This window comes from Rana temporaria, chromosome 1, assembly GCF_905171775.1.
Source record: "Rana temporaria chromosome 1, aRanTem1.1, whole genome shotgun sequence".
NCBI lineage: Eukaryota > Metazoa > Chordata > Amphibia > Anura > Ranidae > Rana > Rana temporaria.
Window position 1 is genome coordinate 167,946,558 of NC_053489.1, and position 27,994 is coordinate 167,974,551.

The window sequence follows — 27,994 nt, forward strand, 5'->3', positions numbered from 1 at the left end:
CCATGGATGGTGGAATAAAAAGTGATTGTGTAATCGTGAAGAAATCTGGGGGGGATAAAAAACGTAATAGTGTAAGTAGACTATACTATATAGTCTGCTACCTAGATATGCATCAAGCAAGACCAGTATAGTGCATCAGAGACATGAAAGTAAAATATAAAATATAATGACTACGTGGGGGTAGACCAACTCTAGATGGAGTGAAATAGTGGTGTATAAGTTTTAGAACTAGATACAGGAAGTAGGTAGTGATAAGTGAGGGATAAAAATGCCACAAACAAAAGTGGAGAACCACTATAACAGGTGAATCATAAGGCTACCTTGTCCTCGGGGTTGACCCATAGAAACCATATGGGTGTCAGAGTTAAACGGGGACCAACAACCTCATGGGAAATATATCAATCTGAGGGGAGTATAAATACTCTCAAGTGGGGAGTGACCACCAACGTCACGCAAGCAAAAACGAGGGGGAGGGGAGGAGCCATAGCCTGAGCAGGAAGTCTGCTCTGCAAATGGCGCCAATATCCCTAGTGCAACGCTGCTGTAATCACACAGCGTCTGTATGTCGGAGTCAATGAATGACGTCAGGCACACGGCGCTGGGGGCGTGGCGTCGATGCGCAGCGTGACGTGCGCCCCGTCCCTCAGCATCCGGAGGCGCAGAGGGAGAGGGAGGACACACGGTGTGCATCGCAGCTCCCGGAAACTGGGAAACACCCAGGTCAGATGCAAGCTAGCCATGATCGCAAACCAATAGCGCTGGTCATGAACTAAGTAAGACTATTCAATTGTTGGTAAACAATTGTAATATATTAAGCCCCCAACACTTTCCAAGATTATGTTTATATAGATTGTTTCATAAGGCCATAAATAGAAGGTGATGTGCAAAGTACAATAACCCAGTGCAGCCAGTCATATTTCACTATACTAAATTCATATCACTTGAAGCCTAATTCTATTGGTCACTGTGAGATATTATATCCTGGACTTACTGTATAATCAGTCAACAATTCCTTCACATTTCAATGTTTTTAATGGAATCTGCAAGGTCAGTAATTACCTCTCTGCATGGCATACATACATATCCTAGATGCCTGCATTTACCCACCTCATCAGCAGTTTGCACACTCTGCAATGGCAGAATGAACACATCCAGTTTGTCATATTGTCCTTTAGCCTATTTACAAATATTGTAGCACCTCTGCTTGTCCTTCTCAGAACTAAGGGGAATCTGGGTAACTGGCTGTCTAGGCAACCTTTTTTCTGAAGGATTCATCTCTGTCAAAGCTCCCAGCGAATGTCCAGTAGACAATTAAGCTGCTTCAGTCCTTTGGTTGGGTGATTAGCTTTAAAAAATCTGGATGCATCCCAAAGGTTTTTCTTCCAGAAAAGAAAGTTCTTTCTCTAAGGGCTCATGCTTAACTGAAATCCAAAAGAAATCCCACAGTCACATTTTTCATGAGAGTTCTGGGTTTAACGGTGGCCTCCTTCAAAGCAGGACTGAAGAACTCTCCAGTTAAGCATCTTATCAGCATGGAAAAAGTAGGTGCTTTCCCTGGATATATCCATGCACCTTTCCCAGCAAACAAGAATCTCCTTGTCCTGGTAGGTCAATACTTCAACTCTAATAATTGGCAAATCCATTCTTCTCTACAATTGGAAGGTTCTTACAAGGCCTGACTGCATTGAAAGAAGCAAGCTAGATCCTCTCATGGACAGAAACTCACTTTTGAAGTCCACATCCAAGGAGTGGAAAATTGTCAGGCATATTATCTCAGCTGCCACTGCTTTGAACAAGGGCAATGATCTCTTGTAGACGTCCTAGTCTCCAGATACAACAACAAACTAACTCTGTATACAGAACTAGGGATCGATGGCTGTTAAAACCCAGGTCCTAATGCATAGAGGGGTTTCTTAGTCAGCTTTTCTTGCTTTCTGCAAGGTAGAAATAGCAATTTCCAAGAAGACTTATTATCACACCTGTAAATATTTTTTTGCCTAGTGTGAGCACAGTAATTTTAATCCTTTATATAACTCTGTGCCTCACATTCCAGGCCATCCTACAAACAGGTCTTGACCAGAATCTAACTCTAGCAACATGAAGAGGAAAGTTTTGGCCTTAGTCATCCTTTTGCAAAGGTCTCTTGTTCCCTTATAGAAACCTTTATGCAAGGTATTTCTCTTAGCAGGCTGACTTTGCATCACCCTGTACTTCCATGAGACCTTAATTTGTTGGTCTCTGTCTTGCAGAAACCATCCTTTAAATCCATCAGGGATATTTCCTTTAGAGATTATTGCCAGCAAGGTCACCTTTCTGGTGGCCATCACATCTGTTAGACATGTCTCTGAACTAGCTGTCCTATCTGGTAAAGACCAGTGGTGTATTTAGGTTTTGTGCTTCCCTAGGCCTGACTAAACTTGTGCACCCCCTAATTTAAATATGTTCCACCCCTTCCTGTCAAGGACACACCCCTTGCTGTTTAAGACCCACCTTGAAATTTGAGTGGGGACACTAGTTCTGAGGGCCTGGGGGGCAATGGATTCCCTTAATTTGCATAGATTTCCTCTCACTTAATGTTTGGCAATGGGGCAGGAAATGAAGGTAAATCTCTGCAATGGGACAGGGATGGTAAAAAATGAACTGACAGGGGCTATAACCCTCCCTTAAGCCTCGTACACACGACCGAGAAACTCAACGGGCGAAACACATCGTTTTGCTCGTCGAGTTCCTTGTTAGGCTGTCGAGGATCTCGGCGAGCCAAATTTCCCCATTCCCGTTGAGGAAAAAGAAGACATGCTCTCTTTTTGGCTCGACGAGATCCTCAACAGTTTCCTCGTCAAAGTGTACACACGACCGGTTTCCTCGGCAAAAAAAAAACAACAGCAAGTTTCTTAATGGTTTTTGCCGAGAAACTCGGTCGTGTGTATGAGGCCTTACTCAATCCAAAATTAAAATAAAAGTGTTGCAAATAGTTCTACTTTAAACACAAATTTCTGATAATTTTATGGAGAGGACTAATGCCCTGTACACACGATCGAAAAATTCCGATGGAAAAAGTCCGACTGACTTTTTCCATCGGAAATTGCGACTGTGTGTATGCCCCATCTGAGTTTTTCCATCAGATATTCTGAGGAATTCCATCAGAGTTTAGATAGAGAACATGTTCTCTTTTACTCCGATGGAATTCCCGATCGTGTGTACGGGGCATAAGAAGATATAACCATGCCAATGATGCAGAAAACAGAAAACATATAGCACAATGAGGAAGGTTTGTGGTCCAGGATGATAGGACAGTCAAAATTAGAAGCGGTACCCCCCACCCTAACCCCCCCACAGTTGCGGAATTGCAGACCGCCCGCATACCGGTAAGCAGTTCGGCCGCTTGTGGGGGCGCTAGACTAATCTGCCTCTTATGCCCAGTCCGCCCCATTAAGTGTAGCACAAGCCAGCGGGGACTCTTTCCGTGCTGCCCCCTGCAAGTGCTGCCTAGGCCAACAAGGCCCAGACCAGGATACAGCATTGGTAAAGACCCTTTCTTCATACTTCCTAATGACATGTTCAGTATTACAACCTAGACCATCCTTTCTTCTAAAGGTTGTTTCAGCCTTGCATTTCAATGAGGACATTGTTTACCACCCTTGTGCCCTGCTACTAAGAACCCAAAGAAAATCTCTCTAGTTAGAGCTTTAGAGTGTACCTAAAAGCTACTGCTTCCATCAGACAAACAGATTTCCTATTTGTCCTTTCCTCGGCTCCAAAACGAGGATCTCTGCCTGAACTCTTTTGTACACATGAGATCTGTTGGAGTATGCACCAAGCCTTTGTCATCCAACTCTGTCAGGCCACCACCTGGTCTTCTGTTCATACTTTCTCAAAAGTTTACCAGATGGATGTCCAATCTTCTGCTGGCACAGCTTTTGGCTGCAAGGTTCTTGCAGCAGCACTCTGAACCCTGTTTGCTTTTTGGCCTGTTGGCACAGTTACGTTTGCCTGGATATTGCCCACCCTTATATTCATTGCTTGGGGACATCTCATGATATGGAGTTTTCAGGTAAGTCAAAATTCTGCTCTGTTTTAATAAATATGTGTAAGTGTCTAAATTTGACTTGATGTGAGCTGCTTGCAATCCCATATACAGCAGAGCTCAGTTTGGAAGATTCCAATTAGTTGTGCTTTCAGTTCTCATATGCTACCTGGAGCATGCAGAGGAGAGAGCAAAGTGACAGAGAGATGAACAAATAAGTATGCTGCATCTCCTTTCACTTTCTAATCAAAAACTGAGGAAGGGACAAAACCTGAAAGCATCTCCTATACACTGCCCTGGTCTCCTGCCCTGCAAGACTGTGTAACAGAGCTGTGTAAATCTTGAAAAATTACATGGTTTATATTTGGTTAAATATTACATATAAATTAACATTTGCTATATATTTTAGTCTGTTCACTTAAAGTAATATTAAAGACAATGAGCTAGATTCAGGAAGCCTTTACATATTGATACGCCGCGTAAGTTAGAAGATGCGCCGTCTTATCTATGCGTGCTATTCTGGGAGCTAGATATGCCTGAATTTCAGCTTCCTCCGATCGACGTAAGTGTTAGTACGCCGTCGTATCTAGAGTGCATATTTACGCTGGCCGCTAGGGGCGCTTCCGTAGATTTACGTCTAGAATATGTAAATGACCTAGATACGCCGATTCACGAACGTACTTGTGCCCGCTACGCCGTTTACGTAAGCTTACGTCCGACGTAACGTTACCCCTGCCTATATGAGGCGCAGCCACTGTTAAGGTATGAACGTCGGAACAGCAGTCAAATTTTACGTTGTTTACAAAAGTGGTACGTGAATGGGGCTGTGCGTAGTTACGTTCACGTCAAAAGCATTGATCAACGTTTCTTAGGGAGTATTTGCGACGTGATTCTGAGCAGTGCGCGCGCATGCGCCGTACAAACGGCCATTCATTTACATGGGGTCACGGCTAATTTACATGGAGCACACCCCCTACCTGCCTATTTTGAATTAGGCGGCTTACGCTGGCCTATGTACACATGCCGGCGCAACGTACGGCGCCAGATCTTTGTGAATACTGGTCTGGGCTCACTATTTTACATTGGCGTAGCGCATGTGAGATGCGCTACGCCGGCCAAAATATACGCCGAGCTACGTGAATCTAGCTCTATATTTTTAAATTAAAATACAATCTGCAACACTATCCATTACCCCATCTTCTGGAAGTCTTCTGAAAGCCCTGTCTGCTTCTCTTTGCTCTGGGTGACTCCTTAGTAAGCTTTGGTCTATGAGGGCAACCATGCAGGTGCTCTCCCGAGCCAGGTAGTGTGCGCCTATAGACAAACACAGCATTGGTAAGCCACGCCCCTGCTCCCTCCTTACAGGAGTTTGAGTGACAGCAGCAGGTGCTTATGGTTACACTGCCCTCTGTGTTTCCTGTGAAACCACAAAGAGAAGAGAGCAGTACTGCAATGAGGATTGAAACAGATTGTGAGAGGAGTTAGGTAAGTGTTTAGGGATGGGTAGGAGGGAACAATTAGTGCTTTTTATCTTAACGCAGTAATACTAATTACGTTAAAAAACAGTTTGAGTTTAGAATCATGTTAATCCCTAGATTTTTACCAACTCACTTTGAAATTCTGTCTGGAAACATTAGCAATTTACACTTTTCTATGTAACAAATCATTTAATATTTTGACCAGCTCCACTGAACGTAGCAATGAGATTTAATTAAAATTGCACTGATGTCTGCAGAAATATAAAACATACAGGGTAACGCGGGCCAAGCTCAAAAATGGAAATACTTACAAAATGAATACAGCAATAATACATTGTGCTAAATACATCTTCAGTACTATTCATAGTCCTTGTTTTACATGAATCCCTGTTGTGCCCCTTTTCTGTTGCAAGAATGTAGTTGTTGATTATGTAAATTAAGATGTCACTGAGATAAATAGACCAAAAAGGAAAGGCAAGTTGTTGTAAGAATGTCTCTAATCTTATAGCAAACGTAATGAGTCATCCAAGTTTATATGATGAAATGTTTAAATATACAGTATAAAGCCGAAGTTATTAAAAATGCCATAGAAAACATACCACTATATTTTATAAAATCTTTATTTAAGACAAAATAACATGTCATGTCAAACAGTTCCAGTAGTACAAAACCATAAGCTTAAAAGTACATGTATAAAATGCGGAGTACAAAAACAACAAGGAAATAAAAGGTACAGCGGTTGTATAGCAGAGTAACACTAGGGCTCTCCTCAATGGGAATTTGGGGTAGCCCCTATGGTACCGTCACCAACTTGTGTACTATATAAAAAAGGAAATGGAAAAGGCTTGACAAGAAAGCCTAGTAGCTAGCCCTAAGCTAGAAAATACAAAAGAAGGTGCTAAATTAACTACAGAGTAGCCTGGCCGGGGCCCAAATGCTGGGGGGGGGGGGGGCAAAAATTGCCTCCAACCAAACCCCCCAGCACACTAGCTACACCAGGGCCTCTGAGGTGTATTGTAACACACCGAAGGGAGAAAACCGCACCAACCTCAGGAGTGGTGGCCTCTCCCGTAGTGCCAAAACGCTAGAACTGCATGTCAGGCTAGTACATTATTAAGTAGTACATAAACCAAATTCCAAAAAACAAGAAAACATAGTCATTGTTCAAAGAAAAAAGAATATAAAAACAGGAACTTACCTTAATTTTCACTATTAGAACCCTTGCCCACACAAGCCCGTCATCATATAGTAAAGAAAATTATATACAATTGGGAAGAGTCGCATCCCTTCACAAGAATGAGCCCTGTCTCACTGCTGCCGAGGCTGAATACGTTTGTCTAAAGGGATGGTTCTGCCAATTCCCAGCCAATGCCATATTCTAAACTGGAGGACACTCGAGCTGGATCTATAAATGTCAGCCCGCTAAGATGGACCAAATGATGGTGATAGCCGTCACATGTACCCTTGACATACCACTATATTTAATAAACAATTCAAAAAGCAAAGTGCAGTCTAGTAAGCCGTAGCAACCAATCACTCATCACTTTGCAAAAAATCACAAAAATACAACGGGCCAGATCCTCAAAAGAGATACTCCGACTTAAGTGCTGTTCAGTCTGTGTGTAACTTTGGAAACGATCCTCAAAAGGCTTTTTCCAAAGTTACACAGAAGATCCGGCATGTGTAATTGATTTTACACTGCTAATTTTAGGATGCAGTACCGCATCCGCCGCTGGGGGCATTTCGAGTCGAAATGCCGTTGCTAGTATGCAAATTAGCACTTAAGGCGATCCACAAAGCTTTCTAGCTTCTTTTTTGCGCCGTAAGTGTTATTTTGCAAGTGTAAAATTAGGGCTCGTTTTACAAAGTGTAAAGTTAGTCACACCTTGTAAAGGCCCATTGCAGCGACGGCATTTGGTATGCTTTCCCGAGGGAGAACTCCACGTCAATTTGGAAAAAAACAAAACCGGCATGGGTTCCCCCCCAGGAGCATACCAGGCCCTTAGGTCTGGTATGGGTTGTAAGGGGACCCCCCCTACGCCGAAAAATTGACGTAGGGGGTCCCCCTACAATCCATACCAGACCCGTATCCAAAGCACGCTACCACCGGCCGGCCAGGAAGGGAGTGGGGACGAGCGAGCGCCCCCCCCCCTCCTGAGCCGTGCCAGGCCGCGTGCCCTCAACATGGGGGGGTTGGGTGCTCTGGGGCAGGGGGGCGCACTGCGGGCCCCCCCACCCCAGAGCAACCCTGTCCCCATGTTGATGAGGACAGGACCTCTTCCCGACAACCCTTGCCATTGGTTGTCGGGGTCTGCGGGCGGAGGCTTATCGGAATCTGGGAGTCCCCTTTAATAAGGGGGCCCCCAGATACCGGCCCCCCACCCTAAGTGAATGGATAGGGGTACGATGTACCCCATATCCATTCACCTGGAGGCAAAAAGTAAAAGTTAATAAACACACAACACAAGGCTTTTTAAAATATTTTATTATTCTGCTCCGGACGCCCCCCCTGTCTTCGTTATTAGCTCAATTACCAGGGGGGGCTTCTTCTTCCACTCTCCGGGGGTCTTCTCCGCTCTCCGGGGGTCTTCCGCTCTCCGGGGGGGCTTCTCCGGACTCCGGGGGGGCTTCTCCGGACTCCGGGGGGCTTCTTCCATCTTCTCCCCTCTTCCGCTCTTGACTCGGCGAACCCCGGTTCTTCTGCAGCTCTCCGGTGCCTTCTTCTTCAGCGCTGGCTGCCTGCTATGTTTGTGTGTTAGCTCGATTTCAAACAGGCAGCCGGCGCGGTCTTCTGTGACGTCAGGGTCTTCTGGTCTTCTGTTCTTCCGATGTTGTCTCGTCGCCTGTTGTCGCTGTAATGATGGAAGCGCGCCTTGCATCACATTTATATAGGCATCACCGTCCCATCATGCTCCGGTAGGTACCCACGTGGTGGGTGCACGTGGGTAGGCACCCACCACGTGGGTACCTACCGGAGCATGATGGGACGGTGATGCCTATATAAATGGGATGCAAGGCGCGCTTCCATCATTACAGCGACAACAGGCGACGAGGCAACATCGGAAGAAAGGAAGAGAAGACCCTGACGCCACAGAAGACCGCGCTGGCTGCCTGGTTGAAATCGAGCTAACACACAAACATAGCAGGCAGCCAGCGCTGAAGAAGAAGGCACCGGAGAGCTGCAGAAGAACCGGGGTTCGCCGAGTCAAGAGCGAAGAGGGGAGAAGATGGAAGAAGCCCCCCGGAGTCCGGAGAAGCCCCCCCGGAGTCCGGAGAAGCCCCCCCCGAGAGCGGCAGACCCCCGAGAGTGGAAGAAGACCCCCGGAGAGCGGAAGAAGAAGCCCCCCCTGGTAATTGAGCTAATAACGAAGACAGGGGGGGCGTCCGGAGCAGAATAATAAAATATTTTAAAAAGCCTTGTGTTGTGTGTTTATTAACTTTTACTTTTTGCCTCCAGGTGAATGGATAGGGGTACGATGTACCCCATATCCATTCACTTAGGGTGGGGGGCCGGTATCTGGGGGCCCCCTTATTAAAGGGGACTCCCAGATTCCGATAAGCCTCCGCCCGCAGACCCCGACAACCAATGGCAAGGGTTGTCGGGAAGAGGTCCTGTCCTCATCAACATGGGGACAGGGTGCTCTGGGGTGGGGGGGCCCGCAGTGCGCCCCCCTGCCCCAGAGCACCCAACCCCCCCATGTTGAGGGCACGCGGCCTGGCACGGCTCAGGAGGGGGGGGGGCGCTCGCTCGTCCCCACTCCCTTCCTGGCCGGCCGGGTAGCGTGCTTTGGATACGGGTCTGTATGGATTGTAGGGGGACCCCCTACGTCAATTTTTCGGCGTGGGGGGGTCTCCTTACAACCCATGCCAGACCTAAGGACCTGGTATGCTCCTGGGGGGGGAACCCATGCCGGTTTTTTCTTTGAAAATTGGCATGGAGTTCTCCCTCAGGAATGCATGCCGCTGTCATTTTTTTTTTTCCCCGACGCAACTTTAAGCCGTCGCGATCCTCAAAACTCGGCGTAACGTAACTTCGCGCATGCGCAGTACGGCCGACGCGCATGCGCAGTACGGCCGGCGCGGAGCGCGCCTCATTTAAATGGGACTCGCCCCATTTGAATAGGAACGCCTTGCGCCGGCGGAATTTTAGTTACACAGCCTGAAATTTCTAGATAAGTGCTTTGTGGATCAGGCACTTAGGTAGAAACTTTAAGCCAGTGTAACTTAAATTGGATTTTTTAAGTTACGTCAGGTTTTTGTGGATCTGGCCCAACATATTTAAAATAATTGGTTGCTGTGCATTTTGTTTACGGTTCTTTTTATTGAATACTTTGGTAATATCATTGAAAACTTGAAATAATTGAATTGTTTTTGTGGGTTACTAAACAATGAGCGAATATTCAGGATTTTTGCTTGCACATGATTGGATGATGGAAGTCAGAGCAGCTTTACCTCATTCACTACTTAAATTAATTTTCACTTTGCAAAGGGAATTTTAACTTGGCTTAGTGAATTGAGTGACGGTGCTCTGCTCTTTTGGGTTGATCTGACACGGACTACTCTGACAGCAAGAAGCTTGTTGTTTTTTTTTTTTGCCGAGGAAATCGGTCGTGTGTACACTTTTCAACGAGGAAACCGCCGAGGATCTCGTCGGGCCAAAAAGAAAGCATGTCTTCTTTTTCCCCGACGGCAATGGGAAAAGTTGGCTCGCCGAGATCCTCGGCGGCTTCACAAGGAACTCGACAAGCAAAACGATGTGTTTTGCCCGTCGAGTTTCTCGGCCGTGTGTACGAGGCCTGACACTGGTGACAGATCACCTGTGTGACATCAGCCTTAGTAAATCAACCCCACTTTATACTGGATGTTACTTTGAAAATTCAAGTAAATGTATGGGAAAAAGTGTTATGTAAGTTCTAATTAACATTTTGCTAGTTTAAAATCAAGGTGCAGTTAAATGAAAAACCTAAGAATTATAAAAGATTAATAGACATTGATTATGGAATTCAGATTTGAAATACTGTACTGACAATTCTGGTAAAGAGTCAGCAACTTGTTTTAATAGTAGGAGATAGTATTTGCACATTTGTGTCACCTAGGATTTACATGGTGGCTGATTTACTACATTTTAAGCTGGTCTGTGAAATTTGTGTTTAATTTAAATATCCATTCAGTTTGTGGATCGGATTTACAGGCATGATTCTCAGAGTCAGACTTATCCACTCTACCATTTTGCTCACCCTGTTGACAATTATCATAGCTGGGAATTGAAGCAGTCTAAAGCACTGAGCTCAAGCCAAGGTCTGGGTTCTGCAATGTGGAAAGGCATTCTTTATCCCTGTTCTGTTTAGAAGCAGTCAGAAAGGGACAGAAGTATGAAATTTGAATTGAAAATACACATGCATCATTTAGCACAGGAGTTTATGAACATGCATGGTTTAATAAAGTCAGTTGTTTTCTGTGTGATTATTCCATGTTTTTTGCCATGCATTTATTGTACTGCCCTGTAAATTAAAGTTTTTGAATTGCAATGCTTTTGAGGCAGATTTGTGTTATTAAAGGAGTTGTAAAGAATTATTTTTTTCACCTTAATGCAATCTATGCATTAAGGTGAAAAACATCTAATGATGCGCCCCCCCCCCCCCGTGCCCCCGTTTTACTTACCTGACCCCTCGAAAGTCCCGCGCACCTCGAAAGTGCAGATGGATTGAGAGCAGCGCAGCCATTGGCTGGTGCTGCTGTCAATCACATCCAGTGATGCGGTGCACCGAGGGGCAGGGCCGAGTGATACAGTGAGCGACTATGGCCGCTCGCTGTATCACGGGAGGCGCGCCTGCAAGGACTCATCACCTTGCAAGCTCTCTCGCATGACTGTGGTGAGTTTTTGCGGGGAGAACCAGAGACAGCTGCCGAGGGACCCCAGAAGACGTGGATAGGGGCCACACTCTGTGCAAAACAAACTGCACAGTGGAGGTAAGTATAACATGTTTTTTATTTTTAAGAAAACATTTTTTTTCCTATAGTAACCCTTTAAGGATGGAATGGAAATATATTGCAAATGCATAAAAAAGCAATACCCATGGATGCAAGAAAATGCAACTATAAAATACATTTGTAGTTACAGATTTATAGGGATAAAATGGATGTAGCAATGCTTATATATTTGAGCCTTAAATGAATGTAATACATGAACAGAGAGGAATGCAACGCATATATATTCTTTACTGCAGTTTTTGTATTAGCTACTGACTTATTGCTATTTATTGACATTCTGAATCGGTACTTCATGTGGATCCTCATCTTCATGCCAACTCAACAAAAAAACGAACAAAAGGAATATTTATACAGTTGCTAAACTCATCATAAAAATGTAAAGATACGTTCTTACTTACACTTACTTTTCCTTCCCATAAATATTTTTTATTCTCTTGCAATGTCTCTTTGAACTTAATAGAAAATGTAACTACTCCAGAATGAGTTGAATGAGCACAGCCCTCTCCTCCTCCTTACATAGTTGCCAGTTGAGTCAGTGTCACTTGAGTCTGCGGAGGCTGTGCACATGACATCCAAGATGGTGAACGTCTACACAAGGGAGGCTCTTAAAAGTAAATAACATGACTAAAGTGCATTAAATATACATTTAAAAGAGGAGTGCAGGAATCTAAAAAAACAAAAATATATACACACTTAGTTGGCTGCAGCATCGATCCTCTCTGGCTCTCTACACTGAGAACTAAGTGATCAATGACTGCTGATTACTGAGTTGTCAGTATTCAGTGAGCAGAAAGACAGTGACTGTCAGTCACCAGCTCTCTCCTCTGCTCTTCCAGCACTCTCTGGAGTTCTGGGCTATGGAGGGGAAGGAGCAGCTGGCTCAGGCTCTTAGCGGTGCACTGACAGTCTGAGCCAGCTGCCAGTCAGGCATCTGGGAAGATCCCGACATTATGTTTAGCATCTCTGCAGAGCCTGGATCGGCCCTGTGATGTCAGTTGACAGCAGGCTTTTTGTTCTGATGATATCTCCTTAAGTTTAGAGCACCCACACAGTTATGTAATACTTTACCTGTCGAACCTCCTGAAAATAGCTACACATCTATGTGGAGGTGACAGGACATTAGTTACACAAATCTGTATTTTTGCTAGAAAGTTACTTAGATCCCCCAAACATTATATATATATATATATATGATTTGAGCAGAGACCCTAGAGAATAAAATGGCAATCGTTGCAATATTTTATTTTACACTGTATTTGCAGTCTTTCAAATGCATTTTTTTTTCATGAATAATAAAAAAAAAACAGTAAACTTAGCCCATTTTTTTTGTATAATATGAAAGATGATGTTATGCCAAGTAAATATATACCTTACATGTCATGCTTTAAAATTGCGCACACTCATGGAATGGTGACAAACTATGGTACTTAAAAATCTCCATGGGTGACGCTTTAAAAATTTCTACAGATTACTCGTTTTGAGTTATAGAGGAGGTACTGTTCTATAATTATTACTCTCGTGCTAGCGATCATGCCAATACCTTATAGCAAACGTAATGAGTCATCCAAATTTATATGATGAAATGTTTAAATATACAGTATAAAGCCGAAGTTATTAAAAATGCCATAGAAAACATACCACTATATTTTATAAAATCTTTATTTAAGACAAAATAACATGTCATGTCAAACAGTTCCAGTAGTACAAAACCATAAGCTTAAAAGTACATGTATAAAATGCGGAGTACAAATAACAACAAGGAAATAAAAGGAACAGCGGTTGTATAGCAGAGTAACACTAGGGCTCTCCTCATTGGGAATTTGGGGTAGCCCCTATGGTACCGTCACCAACTTGTGTATATATAAAAAAGGAAATGGAAAAGGCTTGACAAGAAAGCCTAGTAGCTAGCCCTAAGCTAGAAAATACAAAAGAAGGTGCTAAATTAACTACAGAGTAGCCTGGCCGGCCCAAATGCTGGGGGGGGGGGGGGGCAAAAATTGCCTCCAACCAAACCCCCCAGCACACTAGCTACACCAGGGCCTCTTGAGGTGTATTGTAAACACCGAAGGGGAGAAACCGCACCAACCTCAGGAGTGGTGGCCTCTCCCGTAGTGCCAAAACGCTAGAACTGCATGTCAGGCTAGTACATTATTAAGTAGTACATAAACCAAATTCCAAAAAACAAGAAAACATAGTCATTGTTCAAAGAAAAAAGAATATAAAAACAGGAACTTACCTTAATTTTCACTATTAGAACCCTTGCCCACACAAGCCCGTCATCATATAGTAAAGAAAATTATATACAATTGGGAAGAGTCGCATCCATCACAAAGAATGAGCCCTGTCTCACTGCTGCCGAGGCTGAATACGTTTGTCTAAGGGATGGTTCTGCCAATTCCAGCAATGCCATATCTAAACTGGAGGACACTCGAGCTGGATCATAAATGTCAGCCCGCTAAGATGACCAAATGATGGTGAAGCCGTCACATGTACCCTTGACATACCACTATATTTAATAAACAATTCAAAAAGCAAAGTGCAGTCTAGTAAGCCGTAGCAACCAATCACTCATCACTTTGCAAAAATCACAAAAATACAACGGGCCAGATCCTCAAAAGAGATACTCCGACTTAAGTGCTGTTCAGTCTGTGTGTAACTTTGGAAACGATCCTCAAAAGGCTTTTTCCAAAGTTACACAGAAGATCCGGCATGTGTAATTGATTTACACTGCCTAATTTTAGGATGCAGTACCGCATCCGCCGCTGGGGGCATTTCAAGTCGAAATGCCGTTGCTAGTATGCAAATTAGCACTTAAGGCGATCCACAAAGCTTTCTAGCTTCTTTTTTGCGCCGTAAGTGTTATTTTGCAAGTGTAAAATTAGGGCTCGTTTTACAAAGTGTAAAGTTAGTCACACCTTGTAAAGGCCCATTGCAGCGACGGCATTTGGTATGCTTTCCCGAGGGAGAACTCCACGTCAATTTGTAAAAAACAAAACCGGCATGGGTTCCCCCCCAGGAGCATACCAGGCCCTTAGGTCTGGTATGGGTTGTAAGGGGACCCCCCCTACGCCGAAAAATTGACGTAGGGGGTCCCCCTACAATCCATACCAGACCCGTATCCAAAGCACGCTACCCGGCCGGCCAGGAAGGGAGTGGGGACGAGCGAGCGCCCCCCCCCCCTCCTGAGCCGTGCCAGGCCGCGTGCCCTCAACATGGGGGGGTTGGGTGCTCTGGGGCAGGGGGGCGCACTGCGGGCCCCCCCACCCCAGAGCACCCTGTCCCATGTTGATGAGGACAGGACCTCTTCCCGACAACCCTTGCCATTGGTTGTCGGGGTCTGCGGGCGGAGGCTTATCGGAATCTGGGAGTCCCCTTTAATAAGGGGGCCCCCAGATACCGGCCCCCCACCCTAAGTGAATGGATATGGGGTACATCGTACCCCTATCCATTCACCTGGAGGCAAAAAGTAAAAGTTAATAAACACACAACACAAGGCTTTTTAAAATATTTTATTATTCTGCTCCGGACGCCCCCCCTGTCTTCGTTATTAGCTCAATTACCAGGGGGGGCTTCTTCTTCCACTCTCCGGGGGTCTTCTCCGCTCTCCGGGGGTCTTCCGCTCTCCGGGGGGGCTTCTCCGGACTCCGGGGGGGCTTCTCCGGACTCCGGGGGGCTTCTTCCATCTTCTCCCCTCTTCCGCTCTTGACTCGGCGAACCCCGGTTCTTCTGCAGCTCTCCGGTGCCTTCTTCTTCAGCGCTGGCTGCCTGCTATGTTTGTGTGTTAGCTCGATTTCAAACAGGCAGCCGGCGCGGTCTTCTGTGACGTCAGGGTCTTCTGGTCTTCTGTTCTTCCGATGTTGTCTCGTCGCCTGTTGTCGCTGTAATGATGGAAGCGCGCCTTGCATCACATTTATATAGGCATCACCGTCCCATCATGCTCCGGTAGGTACCCACGTGGTGGGTGCACGTGGGTAGGCACCCACCACGTGGGTACCTACCGGAGCATGATGGGACGGTGATGCCTATATAAATGGGATGCAAGGCGCGCTTCCATCATTACAGCGACAACAGGCGACGAGGCAACATCGGAAGAAAGGAAGAGAAGACCCTGACGCCACAGAAGACCGCGCTGGCTGCCTGTTTGAAATCGAGCTAACACACAAACATAGCAGGCAGCCAGCGCTGAAGAAGAAGGCACCGGAGAGCTGCAGAAGAACCGGGGTTCGCCGAGTCAAGAGCGGAAGAGGGGAGAAGATGGAAGAAGCCCCCCGGAGTCCGGAGAAGCCCCCCCCGGAGGCCGGAGAAGCCCCCCCGGAGAGCGGAAGACCCCCGGAGAGTGGAAGAAGACCCCCGGAGAGCGGAAGAAGAAGCCCCCCCTGGTAATTGAGCTAATAACGAAGACAGGGGGGGCGTCCGGAGCAGAATAATAAAATATTTTAAAAAGCCTTGTGTTGTGTGTTTATTAACTTTTACTTTTTGCCTCCAGGTGAATGGATAGGGGTACGATGTACCCCATATCCATTCACTTAGGGTGGGGGGGCCGGTATCTGGGGGCCCCCTTATTAAAGGGGACTCCCAGATTCCGATAAGCCTCCGCCCGCAGACCCCGACAACCAATGGCAAGGGTTGTCGGGAAGAGGTCCTGTCCTCATCAACATGGGGACAGGGTGCTCTGGGGTGGGGGGGCCCGCAGTGCGCCCCCCTGCCCCAGAGCACCCAACCCCCCCATGTTGAGGGCACGCGGCCTGGCACGGCTCAGGAGGGGGGGGGCGCTCGCTCGTCCCCACTCCCTTCCTGGCCGGCCGGGTACCGTGCTTTGGATACGGGTCTGGTATGGATTGTAGGGGGACCCCCTACGTCAATTTTTCGGCGTGGGGGGGTCTCCTTACAACCCATGCCAGACCTAAGGACCTGGTATGCTCCTGGGGGGGGAACCCATGCCGTTTTTTTCTTTGAAAATTGGCATGGAGTTCTCCCTCAGGAATGCATGCCGCTGTCATTTTTTTTTTCCCCGACGCAACTTTAAGCCGTCGCGATCCTCAAAACTCGGCGTAACGTAACTTCGCGCATGCGCAGTACGGCCGACGCGCATGCGCAGTACGGCCGGCGCGGGAGCGCGCCTCATTTAAATGGGACTCGCCCCATTTGAATAGGAACGCCTTGCGCCGGCGGAATTTTAGTTACACAGCCTGAAATTTCTAGATAAGTGCTTTGTGGATCAGGCACTTAGGTAGAAACTTTAAGCCAGTGTAACTTAAATTGGATTTTTTAAGTTACGTCAGGTTTTTGTGGATCTGGCCCAACATATTTAAAATAATTGGTTGCTGTGCATTTTGTTTACGGTTCTTTTTATTGAATACTTTGGTAATATCATTGAAAACTTGAAATAATTGAATTGTTTTTGTGGGTTACTAAACAATGAGCGAATATTCAGGATTTTTGCTTGCACATGATTGGATGATGGAAGTCAGAGCAGCTTTACCTCATTCACTACTTAAATTAATTTTCACTTTGCAAAGGGAATTTTAACTTGGCTTAGTGAATTGAGTGACGGTGCTCTGCTCTTTTGGGTTGATCTGACACGGACTACTCTGACAGCAAGAAGCTTGTTGTTTTTTTTTTTGCCGAGGAAATCGGTCGTGTGTACACTTTTCAACGAGGAAACCGCCGAGGATCTCGTCGGGCCAAAAAGAAAGCATGTCTTCTTTTTCCCCGACGGCAATGGGAAAAGTTGGCTCGCCGAGATCCTCGGCGGCTTCACAAGGAACTCGACAAGCAAAACGATGTGTTTTGCCCGTCGAGTTTCTCGGCCGTGTGTACGAGGCCTGACACTGGTGACAGATCACCTGTGTGACATCAGCCTTAGTAAATCAACCCCACTTTATACTGGATGTTACTTTGAAAATTCAAGTAAATGTATGGGAAAAAGTGTTATGTAAGTTCTAATTAACATTTTGCTAGTTTAAAATCAAGGTGCAGTTAAATGAAAAACCTAAGAATTATAAAAGATTAATAGACATTGATTATGGAATTCAGATTTGAAATACTGTACTGACAATTCTGGTAAAGAGTCAGCAACTTGTTTTAATAGTAGGAGATAGTATTTGCACATTTGTGTCACCTAGGATTTACATGGTGGCTGATTTACTACATTTTAAGCTGGTCTGTGAAATTTGTGTTTAATTTAAATATCCATTCAGTTTGTGGATCGGATTTACAGGCATGATTCTCAGAGTCAGACTTATCCACTCTACCATTTTGCTCACCCTGTTGACAATTATCATAGCTGGGAATTGAAGCAGTCTAAAGCACTGAGCTCAAGCCAAGGTCTGGGTTCTGCAATGTGGAAAGGCATTCTTTATCCCTGTTCTGTTTAGAAGCAGTCAGAAAGGGACAGAAGTATGAAATTTGAATTGAAAATACACATGCATCATTTAGCACAGGAGTTTATGAACATGCATGGTTTAATAAAGTCAGTTGTTTTCTGTGTGATTATTCCATGTTTTTTGCCATGCATTTATTGTACTGCCCTGTAAATTAAAGTTTTTGAATTGCAATGCTTTTGAGGCAGATTTGTGTTATTAAAGGAGTTGTAAAGAATTATTTTTTTCACCTTAATGCAATCTATGCATTAAGGTGAAAAACATCTAATGATGCGGCCCCCCCCCCCCCCCCCGTGCCCCCGTTTTACTTACCTGACCCCTCGAAAGTCCCGCGCACCTCGAAAGTGCAGATGGATTGAGAGCAGCGCAGCCATTGGCTGGTGCTGCTGTCAATCACATCCAGTGATGCGGTGCACCGAGGGGCAGGGCCGAGTGATACAGTGAGCGACTATGGCCGCTCGCTGTATCACGGGAGGCGCGCCTGCAAGGACTCATCACCTTGCAAGCTCTCTCGCATGACTGTGGTGAGTTTTTGCGGGGAGGACCAGAGACAGCTGCCGAGGGACCCCAGAAGACGTGGATAGGGGCCACACTCTGTGCAAAACAAACTGCACAGTGGAGGTAAGTATAACATGTTTTTTATTTTTAAGAAAACATTTTTTTTCCTATAGTAACCCTTTAAGGATGGAATGGAAATATATTGCAAATGCATAAAAAAGCAATACCCATGGATGCAAGAAAATGCAACTATAAAATACATTTGTAGTTACAGATTTATAGGGATAAAATGGATGTAGCAATGCTTATATATTTGAGCCTTAAATGAATGTAATACATGAACAGAGAGGAATGCAACGCATATATATTCTTTACTGCAGTTTTTGTATTAGCTACTGACTTATTGCTATTTATTGACATTCTGAATCGGTACTTCATGTGGATCCTCATCTTCATGCCAACTCAACAAAAAAACGAACAAAAGGAATATTTATACAGTTGCTAAACTCATCATAAAAATGTAAAGATACGTTCTTACTTACACTTACTTTTCCTTCCCATAAATATTTTTTATTCTCTTGCAATGTCTCTTTGAACTTAATAGAAAATGTAACTACTCCAGAATGAGTTGAATGAGCACAGCCCTCTCCTCCTCCTTACATAGTTGCCAGTTGAGTCAGTGTCACTTGAGTCTGCGGAGGCTGTGCACATGACATCCAAGATGGTGAACGTCTACACAAGGGAGGCTCTTAAAAGTAAATAACATGACTAAAGTGCATTAAATATACATTTAAAAGAGGAGTGCAGGAATCTAAAAAAACAAAAATATATACACACTTAGTTGGCTGCAGCATCGATCCTCTCTGGCTCTCTACACTGAGAACTAAGTGATCAATGACTGCTGATTACTGAGTTGTCAGTATTCAGTGAGCAGAAAGACAGTGACTGTCAGTCACCAGCTCTCTCCTCTGCTCTTCCAGCACTCTCTGGAGTTCTGGGCTATGGAGGGGAAGGAGCAGCTGGCTCAGGCTCTTAGCGGTGCACTGACAGTCTGAGCCAGCTGCCAGTCAGGCATCTGGGAAGATCCCGACATTATGTTTAGCATCTCTGCAGAGCCTGGATCGGCCCTGTGATGTCAGTTGACAGCAGGCTTTTTGTTCTGATGATATCTCCTTAAGTTTAGAGCACCCACACAGTTATGTAATACTTTACCTGTCGAACCTCCTGAAAATAGCTACACATCTATGTGGAGGTGACAGGACATTAGTTACACAAATCTGTATTTTTGCTAGAAAGTTACTTAGATCCCCCAAACATTATATATATATATATATATGATTTGAGCAGAGACCCTAGAGAATAAAATGGCAATCGTTGCAATATTTTATTTTACACTGTATTTGCAGTCTTTCAAATGCATTTTTTTTTCATGAATAATAAAAAAAAAACAGTAAACTTAGCCCATTTTTTTTGTATAATATGAAAGATGATGTTATGCCAAGTAAATATATACCTTACATGTCATGCTTTAAAATTGCGCACACTCATGGAATGGTGACAAACTATGGTACTTAAAAATCTCCATGGGTGACGCTTTAAAAATTTCTACAGATTACTCGTTTTGAGTTATAGAGGAGGTACTGTTCTATAATTATTACTCTCGTGCTAGCGATCATGCCAATACCTCACATGGGTGGTTTGAACACTGTTTACATTTGCAGGTATGACTTAGGTATGCGTTGGCTTCTGCACAAGAGCATGGAGGGATGGGGAGCCTACATTTTTTTTATTATTAATACTTATTTTTTACACTGTCCCTTTAATTTTTTTTGTTCTGCTCCCTTTTATTGCTGTCACAAGGAATGTAAACAACCCTTGTGACAGAAATAGGCAGTGACAGGTACTCTTTATGAAGAGACCCGAGGTCTATAAGACCCTATATCCCTCATTTGTACTTAAAACCAAGTTTAAGTCTTCAGTAAACCGGAAGTGATGCCATGACATCGCTTCCAGGTTACTAGGTCTCATACCTCATACACACGACTAGTTTTCCCATCGGGAAAACTGCCGTGACAGCTTTTGGCCAGGAAAACTGGCCGTGTGTATGCTCCGTGGCAGTTTTTCCGACAGGAAGAAATGAGAAATCCGAACATGTTCTCTTTTTTCCTGCTGCGATTCCCGGCGGTCTTTTTCCCGGCAGTTTTCCTATGGGAAACATTGCGGTGGAGCATACACATGGCCAGGTTTCTCAGCGAAAGCTCTCATGGTAGTTTTCCTGCCAGGAAAACCGGCGTGTATAGGGGTAAAAAGCTGCCGAGCCGGTTCTCGGCTTTCCCCTCGGGTTTCCCGGCAGTAAAAAATCCGTCTGGGAAACCTGATCGTGTGTACGAGGCATGATACTCTATCAAAGCTGATTCCTGCTTTGTTAAGGTCTCCGGCCAGCTGGCACATGTACTGCCTGGTCGTTCATACCTCCCGGTGGGCAAGGGACGGCGGCGGGAGGGGGGCGTCCCTTCACGCTACTTGGGATAACAGCTGAGCGGCTCCTTATCTGCATCAATTGTTATCACAAAAAGGCCGGCCATTGTTTCTACGGTACCAGGGTGATGCGTGCAGCTGCATGCATCACCCGGGTACAGCCCCTTTAAGCTGAAGGCTGCATATTTTCGTTACGTCAATGTGAAGAGGTTACTATAAAAAATTTAGCCATTTTAATATTTAAATGTTATCTTAAAGTTTATAACTTATTTAATGATCCATATAACTGCAAATCTGAGCTACATGTATGTATTCTGTAAATGAATGGTAATCAAGATAAACACGCCCTCTTGATTTTCCACCACTGCGCTGGTTGAAAGAAAACTAGGAACAATAGCTGCCGCTTTTAATATGGTGAATAATGTGAATAAAATATAATGACTACTAAACCAGAATCAGTGTCAAAAATATTAAGCAGCGCATGTAAAAGTGTAAAAATATATATAATAAATACATCATAAATATCTTCAAAAATGTATGTGAATACTATAGTTCAATAGTTAAATAAATTAGAGATGGCTTCAACAAATTAATGTGATAGATGAAATATAGAACCCGTGAAAATAGTGTCACAAGTGATAAACATAAAGTTCATAGATGATGTATGTTCCTTGAATCTTCAAGTCTTCCACCACACCAAAAAGGTGTTCAGTGAATCCTTCACCCATCAAATCAAACAATCACCAGAACGATATGCCTAACACTCACGTGCTTTGGCATAAAAGCATAAACAAAACCTCTCAGGTAGGTTTACCAGAATTTTTTTTCCAAACAGTGAAATCCGGATTGCTCCACATATAAGTAATGAAAAAAAGGGGTGCACAATAGTGTAATACCGAATGGTCCGTTTTAATAAAACACCATGCAGAAATCTTCAAACATTGCACTCACAAAAAAATCTTTAAAACAAGCAGCAAGTCACAGCAAAAAGCGTTCCCAATTTTCTCAACCGGTGAAACAATGGTCACGGCGGACCCACGGTCAGCTAGATGTTTTTTCACCACTCAAACGTCCTGTATGAAATCTCTATTTCCTGGTTCCTGGTTCAGCTTAGTGTGTCACACGTAATTTGAATATAAGGATCCTGAATATTTAATCTATAAAGTACAATCATTTTAATATAATATTTGAGTTAATGCAATCTAAAAGCTCATTATTCTTTAATGACCCATACAATTGCATATCATCTTGACATGTTTTTCTTTGCATGGTGTGTAAGAACATAGAGGGGTATATTTATAAAAACATCTGAGCAATTTGTCCTGTGAATCTGCATATACATTCATTCTATGTATATAGGAGCAAAACGAATGTTATAAGGCTATTTTCTCACCCGGTTGAATAGAGTGAATTAGTAAAATACAGCATTATAGCCACGCTATATAGCTCGTGGTCATAGGCAATTAATACTTAAAGAGGAGTTCCACCCAAATTTGGAACTTCCTCTTAACCCACTCCTCTCCCCCTTACATGCCACATTTGGCATGTAATTTTTTTGGGGGGGGAGTGGGGGCTTCAGCACGAGTGGGACTTCCTGTCCCACTTCCTCCTTCCTGTAGGCGACTAAGCTTAATCGCCTTCAGGAAGTGGCTGCTGTAGGCGATCGCCTAGGACACGTCACAGGTCCTAGGCGATCTCCTGGCCAATTACACGGCGCGGCGCCGGGCCGCGCCGCTCGCGCATGCGCAGTGCCGCGCCGCTCGCGCTCGCGCATGCGCAGTGGGTGCCCGGCCGTGAAGCCGAAAGCTGTCACGGCCGGGTGCCCACACTGAAGATGAAGACGCCGGCCGGGGAGGGGGGGAGAGGAGCGGAGCCCCGGCCGGCGCGTCGCTGGAGCGCTGGAGCAGGTAAGTGCCTGTTTATTAAAAGCCAGCAGCTACACTTTTTGTTGCTGCTGACTTTTAATAAACATAAAAATGGCTGGAACTCCCCTTTAATTACTATGATCATAATTTGGTATTTTCCCAAACCATTTTTTCAAATAACTTTCAACATGGAGAGAAAATAACCTAATAACTCTTGGTTGTGTCCCATCTTATTAGCAAGATTTTTAAATGTTTTATTTTGTTTCTTTTTAATAATGCTGACCTTTGCTACTAACGCTTTCACTTTAGCTTTCCTAATACTTCCACTAACATTTTCTTATTTCCTTTCCTTCTCTTTTATTTTATTCCTCAATCTCTCTCCCAGAACAAAGAAAAAGAACAAGCCTCTGAACCTCAAGATTCACAACAGCGTGGGCAGCTGTGAAAATATCCCATCTCAGCGCTCACCTCTTCTCTCCGAACGTTCACTACGTTCTTTCTTTGTGGGCTACCCATCTTTCCTCCCCTCTACTCCCCCTGTTCATATTGAACCTTCTTCTGCAAGTAAGTCTGCATTGAACCAGCTTATGGAACACTTTTTCTTTTGTATGCATGCATGTGTTATTGGCCTCCATTGAAAATGCTTTAGTACAATATAATACCCAAGATGTTTTACAACTATAGAAGTAGTTAGAATTACAGATTTCCAGGTAAAGGTGCCTCAAAGATAGGAAGTGACTATGATAATTAAATCGGAGTTCCGGCCACAATTTCACTATTTAAATATAAATACCCCTGTAATACACAAGCTTAATGTATTCTAGTAAAGTTAGTCTGTAAACTAAGGTCCGTTTAGTTAGGTTGTTACAGCATTTAGACACTTTATAAAATAGAAAATGACCGGGGCCATCTTAAGTGTGGGCATCATGAAGCCAGACTGTATGACTTCCTGGATTTCAGCCTTGCAGATCTCGCACATGCTCAGTGCTGCACAAGCAGTGTAATAGGTTTCAGATCAGGTTTCAGCACCTGTACTGTCCAAGTCACATGATTCTTCGAGACTGGGGAGTGCACAGACTCCTGGAAAGTTACACCCACTACATTCCCAGGAGTCTGTGCGGTGTAGGTTAGGAAGCTTAAGCACCTAGGTGCAGGAAGAGGGAAGATGAACTATTCTGCCTAGCAACAACACTTTGAAGGCATCTAAAAAAAAAAAAAAAAAAATTCTTAAAGGACTAATGACATTTTTTTAAAACTACTGATGTAATGTTGTATTTATGGGTGGAACTCCACTTTAATAGGGATCTGCGAATATGAGAGCATTCATTTTCCCTGGAAACAGTGGAAATTAGGAAATTTTTGCTGCGTAGCATAACACATATTACTTCCAAATATACAATCGGAAAAAGAAATAGAAAAAAAATGCACAGATACATAGAACACTTAAAAAAAAAACTTAACTTCCCCCCATTATATACTCACCCAAAAAACAAAAACAAAACATGCTCTAAATATACAGTAGATCTATTTATTACAGGCAAGGGTGGGGGATTTACTAAAACTGGGTCACTAAAAATCTGGTGTAGCTGTGCATGGTAGCCAATTAGTATCTAACTTCAGCTTTTTTAATTAAGCTTTGCCAATAAAACCAGGAAGCTGATTGGTTTCTATGCAGAGCTGCACCAAGTTTTGCACGCTCCAGTTTTAGTAAATAACTCCTATTGTGTCTTATGCCTAGTACACACAATCTTTTTCCCGTCTGGAAAACTGCCGTGTTTTCCTTTGGCCCGGGAAAACCAGCCGTGTGTATGCTCCTTAGCAGTTTTCCCAACAGGAAAACTGCAGTTTAAAAAATTAGAACATGTTCCCTTTTTTTCTACGATTTTCCTATCGGAAACACTGCGAGCATACACCACGCCGTTTTTCCCGACCAAAGTTCTCCTGGAAGTTTTCCTGTCGGGAAAACCGGCCGTGTGTACAGGGGAAAAGGGACCAAGCTGGTTCTCAGGCCTCGTACACACGACCGAGTTTCTCCGGTCGTGTTTACATTTTTAGACGAGGAAACTGTCGAGGATCCCGTCGAGCCAAAAAGAGAGCATGTCTTTTTTTTCCTCGACGGAAATTGAGAAAATTGGCTTGTCGAGTTCCTCGACAGCCTAACAAGGAACTCGACGAGCAAAACGATGTGTTTTGCCCGTCAAGTTCCTCTGTCGTGTGTACGAGGCTTCAGGTTTCCCCTCGGTTGTCTTTTGACCGTCGGGAAAACCGATCGTGTGTACTAGGCATAGGAAGTTTTCAATAAGCAAAACTCACCACTTTGGTGAAATTTTGCAGGTTGCAGAAGTGATCATTTTGCAAAAATCCAATTTGCTGAAAGCACTCTGTTATCAAAAGTACTAGAGATCATTTGATACTGTATATCCTTCTTGATAAGTTGTTGTTGGGTGTGATTTTTTTACCTGCTCTTCTCCTTTGGTCTGTTAACATAAGTGTGTTCATTTGAGTAATCTGAACATCAGATTTCCTGTCAAAGTATTAAAAAAAAAAACTGTCTACATGACTGATTTCCACTTATGTATGAAGTATAGTTGGCTTTAGACATGATAGATCTTTACTTTTAATACAATGTAAAATAGTAATTGGATATAATAATGTTTAGCTGTGTATCAAGTTTGAGTACAACAGAACAAATATAGAAAGAGAATAAAAAGAAAATTCCAGCATGGCGGTACTAAAGTGTAGGCTGCACAAAGAATATAGATTCTAAGCTTGAAAAAATAAACGAAAATTCAATCATAATGCCTTTTTCCTTAAGGGGGTTGTTTCTGTACCTTGACCTCTTATAAGACATTTTGCTGTAGAAACATATGAGATGATATACAGTATATAATGAGAAAATACTTCTGGAAGATGTCAGGAAAAAGTTATTGTGTAATGTACAGGAATGCAAAAGCCAGAACCAAAATGAGGTGCACCAATGAATTTTATCTGATTATGTTTAGGTTTTACCTGCATCAAAACAGATTTATGAATTATATAAAAATGAATACATTTTCAGAAAGTATAGTAATTTAAACTTACAATTAAAAGCACGCTCCAGTCTAAATTAAAACTAAAACCTTCTGATGCATACAGGAAGCATAGCTCAGTTTCAATCTTGGAATTGTTGTAGTATACCATGCAAGCCAATATTTGTTAGTGATCTGGTAATCCTGCAATGAGGCTTCTTAAGATGCCACAAAACCCACTACAAGGTTACATACAGACAGGCTGGTGTACAAATGTCAATACTAATATGTTTATACACAACTACCAATCAGATTCATAACTGCCTGGAAACGTTTGGATATGAATGGTAGTACTGGAAACACAGAGAAAGGGAAAACTATACAAAACAGGCTCCCGGAAGTGCAGACCCACTGACCTAATAAATCTGTTGGGTGGTCTATGAAAATCTTTCTGCAATACATTACAGAAAGCTTTCATACAGTGAATGGCTTTTCTTATTTTAGGACAGTCACTGTGTGTACTTTATAGCATAGGGGGCTCATTGATTGCTTTCACCTATTGTCTGGAATTTCTCTTAAATTCGAACTCTATAATATACACACAATAATGCAAATATGTCATTCTGAATACATCATTTAATGTATTTTTTTAATGTGATCAGTGTAATTACCTTTATTTGACTTGGTAGCAAGCTTTTGCAGTACAGAGGGGGAGACGTAGCAGTACAAGTAGCCAATCAGTTCATCTGCAGACAAGGGGCATGCTGATTGCCCCTTGGTTTAGGTTGACAGCCTGGATTCACAAGTGGGTTGTATGGTGCTGGCCATCATTCAACCTGGAAGACAAAGGATATCTTTTATTTTTTTATTTTAGCATTTATTGGGCCATTATTTTTACTGGAGTTTTTAATCACTTAACCCCCGGACCATATTGCTGCCCAAAGACCAGAGCACTTTTTGCGATTCGGGACTGCGCCGCTTTAACTGACAATTGCGCGGTCGTGCGACGTGGCTCCCAAACAAAATTGGCGTCCTTTTTTCCCCACAAATAGAGCTTTCTTTTGGTGGTATTTGATCACCTCTGCGGTTTTTATTTTTTGCGCTATAAACAAAAATAAAGCGACAATTTTGAAAAAAAAATATATTTTTTACTTTTTGCTATAATAAATATCCCCCAAAAATATATAAAAAAAACATTTTTTTCCTCAGTTTAGGCCGATACGTATTCTTCTACATATTTTTCATAAAAAAAAATCGCAATAAGCGTTTATTGATTGGTTTGCGCAAAAGTTATAGCGTTTACAAAATAGGGGGTATTTTTATGGCATTTTTATTAATATATTTTTTTACTAGTAATGGCGGCGATCAGCGATTTTTTTTCGGTACTGCAACATTATGGCGGACACTTCGGACACTTTTGACACATTTTTGGGACCATTGGCATTTTTATAGCTATCAGTGCTATAAAAATGCATTGGATTACTATAAAAATGCCACTGGCAGTGAAGGGGTTAACACTAGGGGGCGGGGAAGGGGTTAAGTATGTCCCTGTGTGTTATCTTACTGTGGGGGGGGGGATTGGCCTCACTAGGGAAAACACTGAGCATTTCCCCTGCTGACAGGACCGAGAGCTGTGTGTTTACACACACAGCTCCCCGCTCTGTAACAAGCGATCGTGTGTGCCCGGCGGCGATCGTGTGTGCCCGGGGGCGAGCGGGGGGCGCGTGCTACGGGCTCTCGCCCAGGAGAGCCGACCTGCCGCCGTATAATGACGGTGCACGGTCGGCTAGTGGTTAAAGGACAGGTTCATGTTAGGATTAAAACTTCTCCCCACCTCAGTCCCAATACTATTCTAAGCTGAACCCCCTTCTTTCCAACAGTGGTGGAATCCTCATTCTGGCCAAGATTCACAGAGAGCGGGCGCACATTACGCCACCGTAGCGCAAACAATGTACGCTACGCCAACGCAGCGCAGAGAGGCAAGCATGGAATTCACCAAGCCAGTGCTCCCAACGCTGCGCTGGATTTCGAAGGCGTACGCCGGCGTAGGTGGAAGTGGGCATGAGCCATGCAAATGATGGGCCGAGCGCCAGACAGATACGTATCACGAACTGTGCATGCGCCGAGACGTGGACGCATCCCCCTGCGCATGCTCACAACCATGTCGGGAACAACTGCCTAAACTACGCCGGATCACTGCGTACGGTGTGAACGTAACCTACACCCAGCCAGACACGTCCAACGTAAAATACGCCGGCTTGTGTTCCCT

General features: G+C 44.0%; 1 protein-coding gene across 2 annotated transcripts in view; it reads left to right on the plus strand.

The window, feature by feature from the left end:
* KSR2 (kinase suppressor of ras 2) overlaps nt 1-27,994 on the plus strand; it is a 607,737-nt gene that overhangs the window by 272,265 nt on the left and 307,478 nt on the right. For both annotated transcript variants that reach the window (XM_040345855.1, XM_040345864.1), the window contains exon 5: nt 23,103-23,281. In XM_040345855.1, coding sequence (XP_040201789.1) covers nt 23,103-23,281 — 179 coding nt within the window. The remainder of the gene's footprint in view (nt 1-23,102; nt 23,282-27,994) is intronic.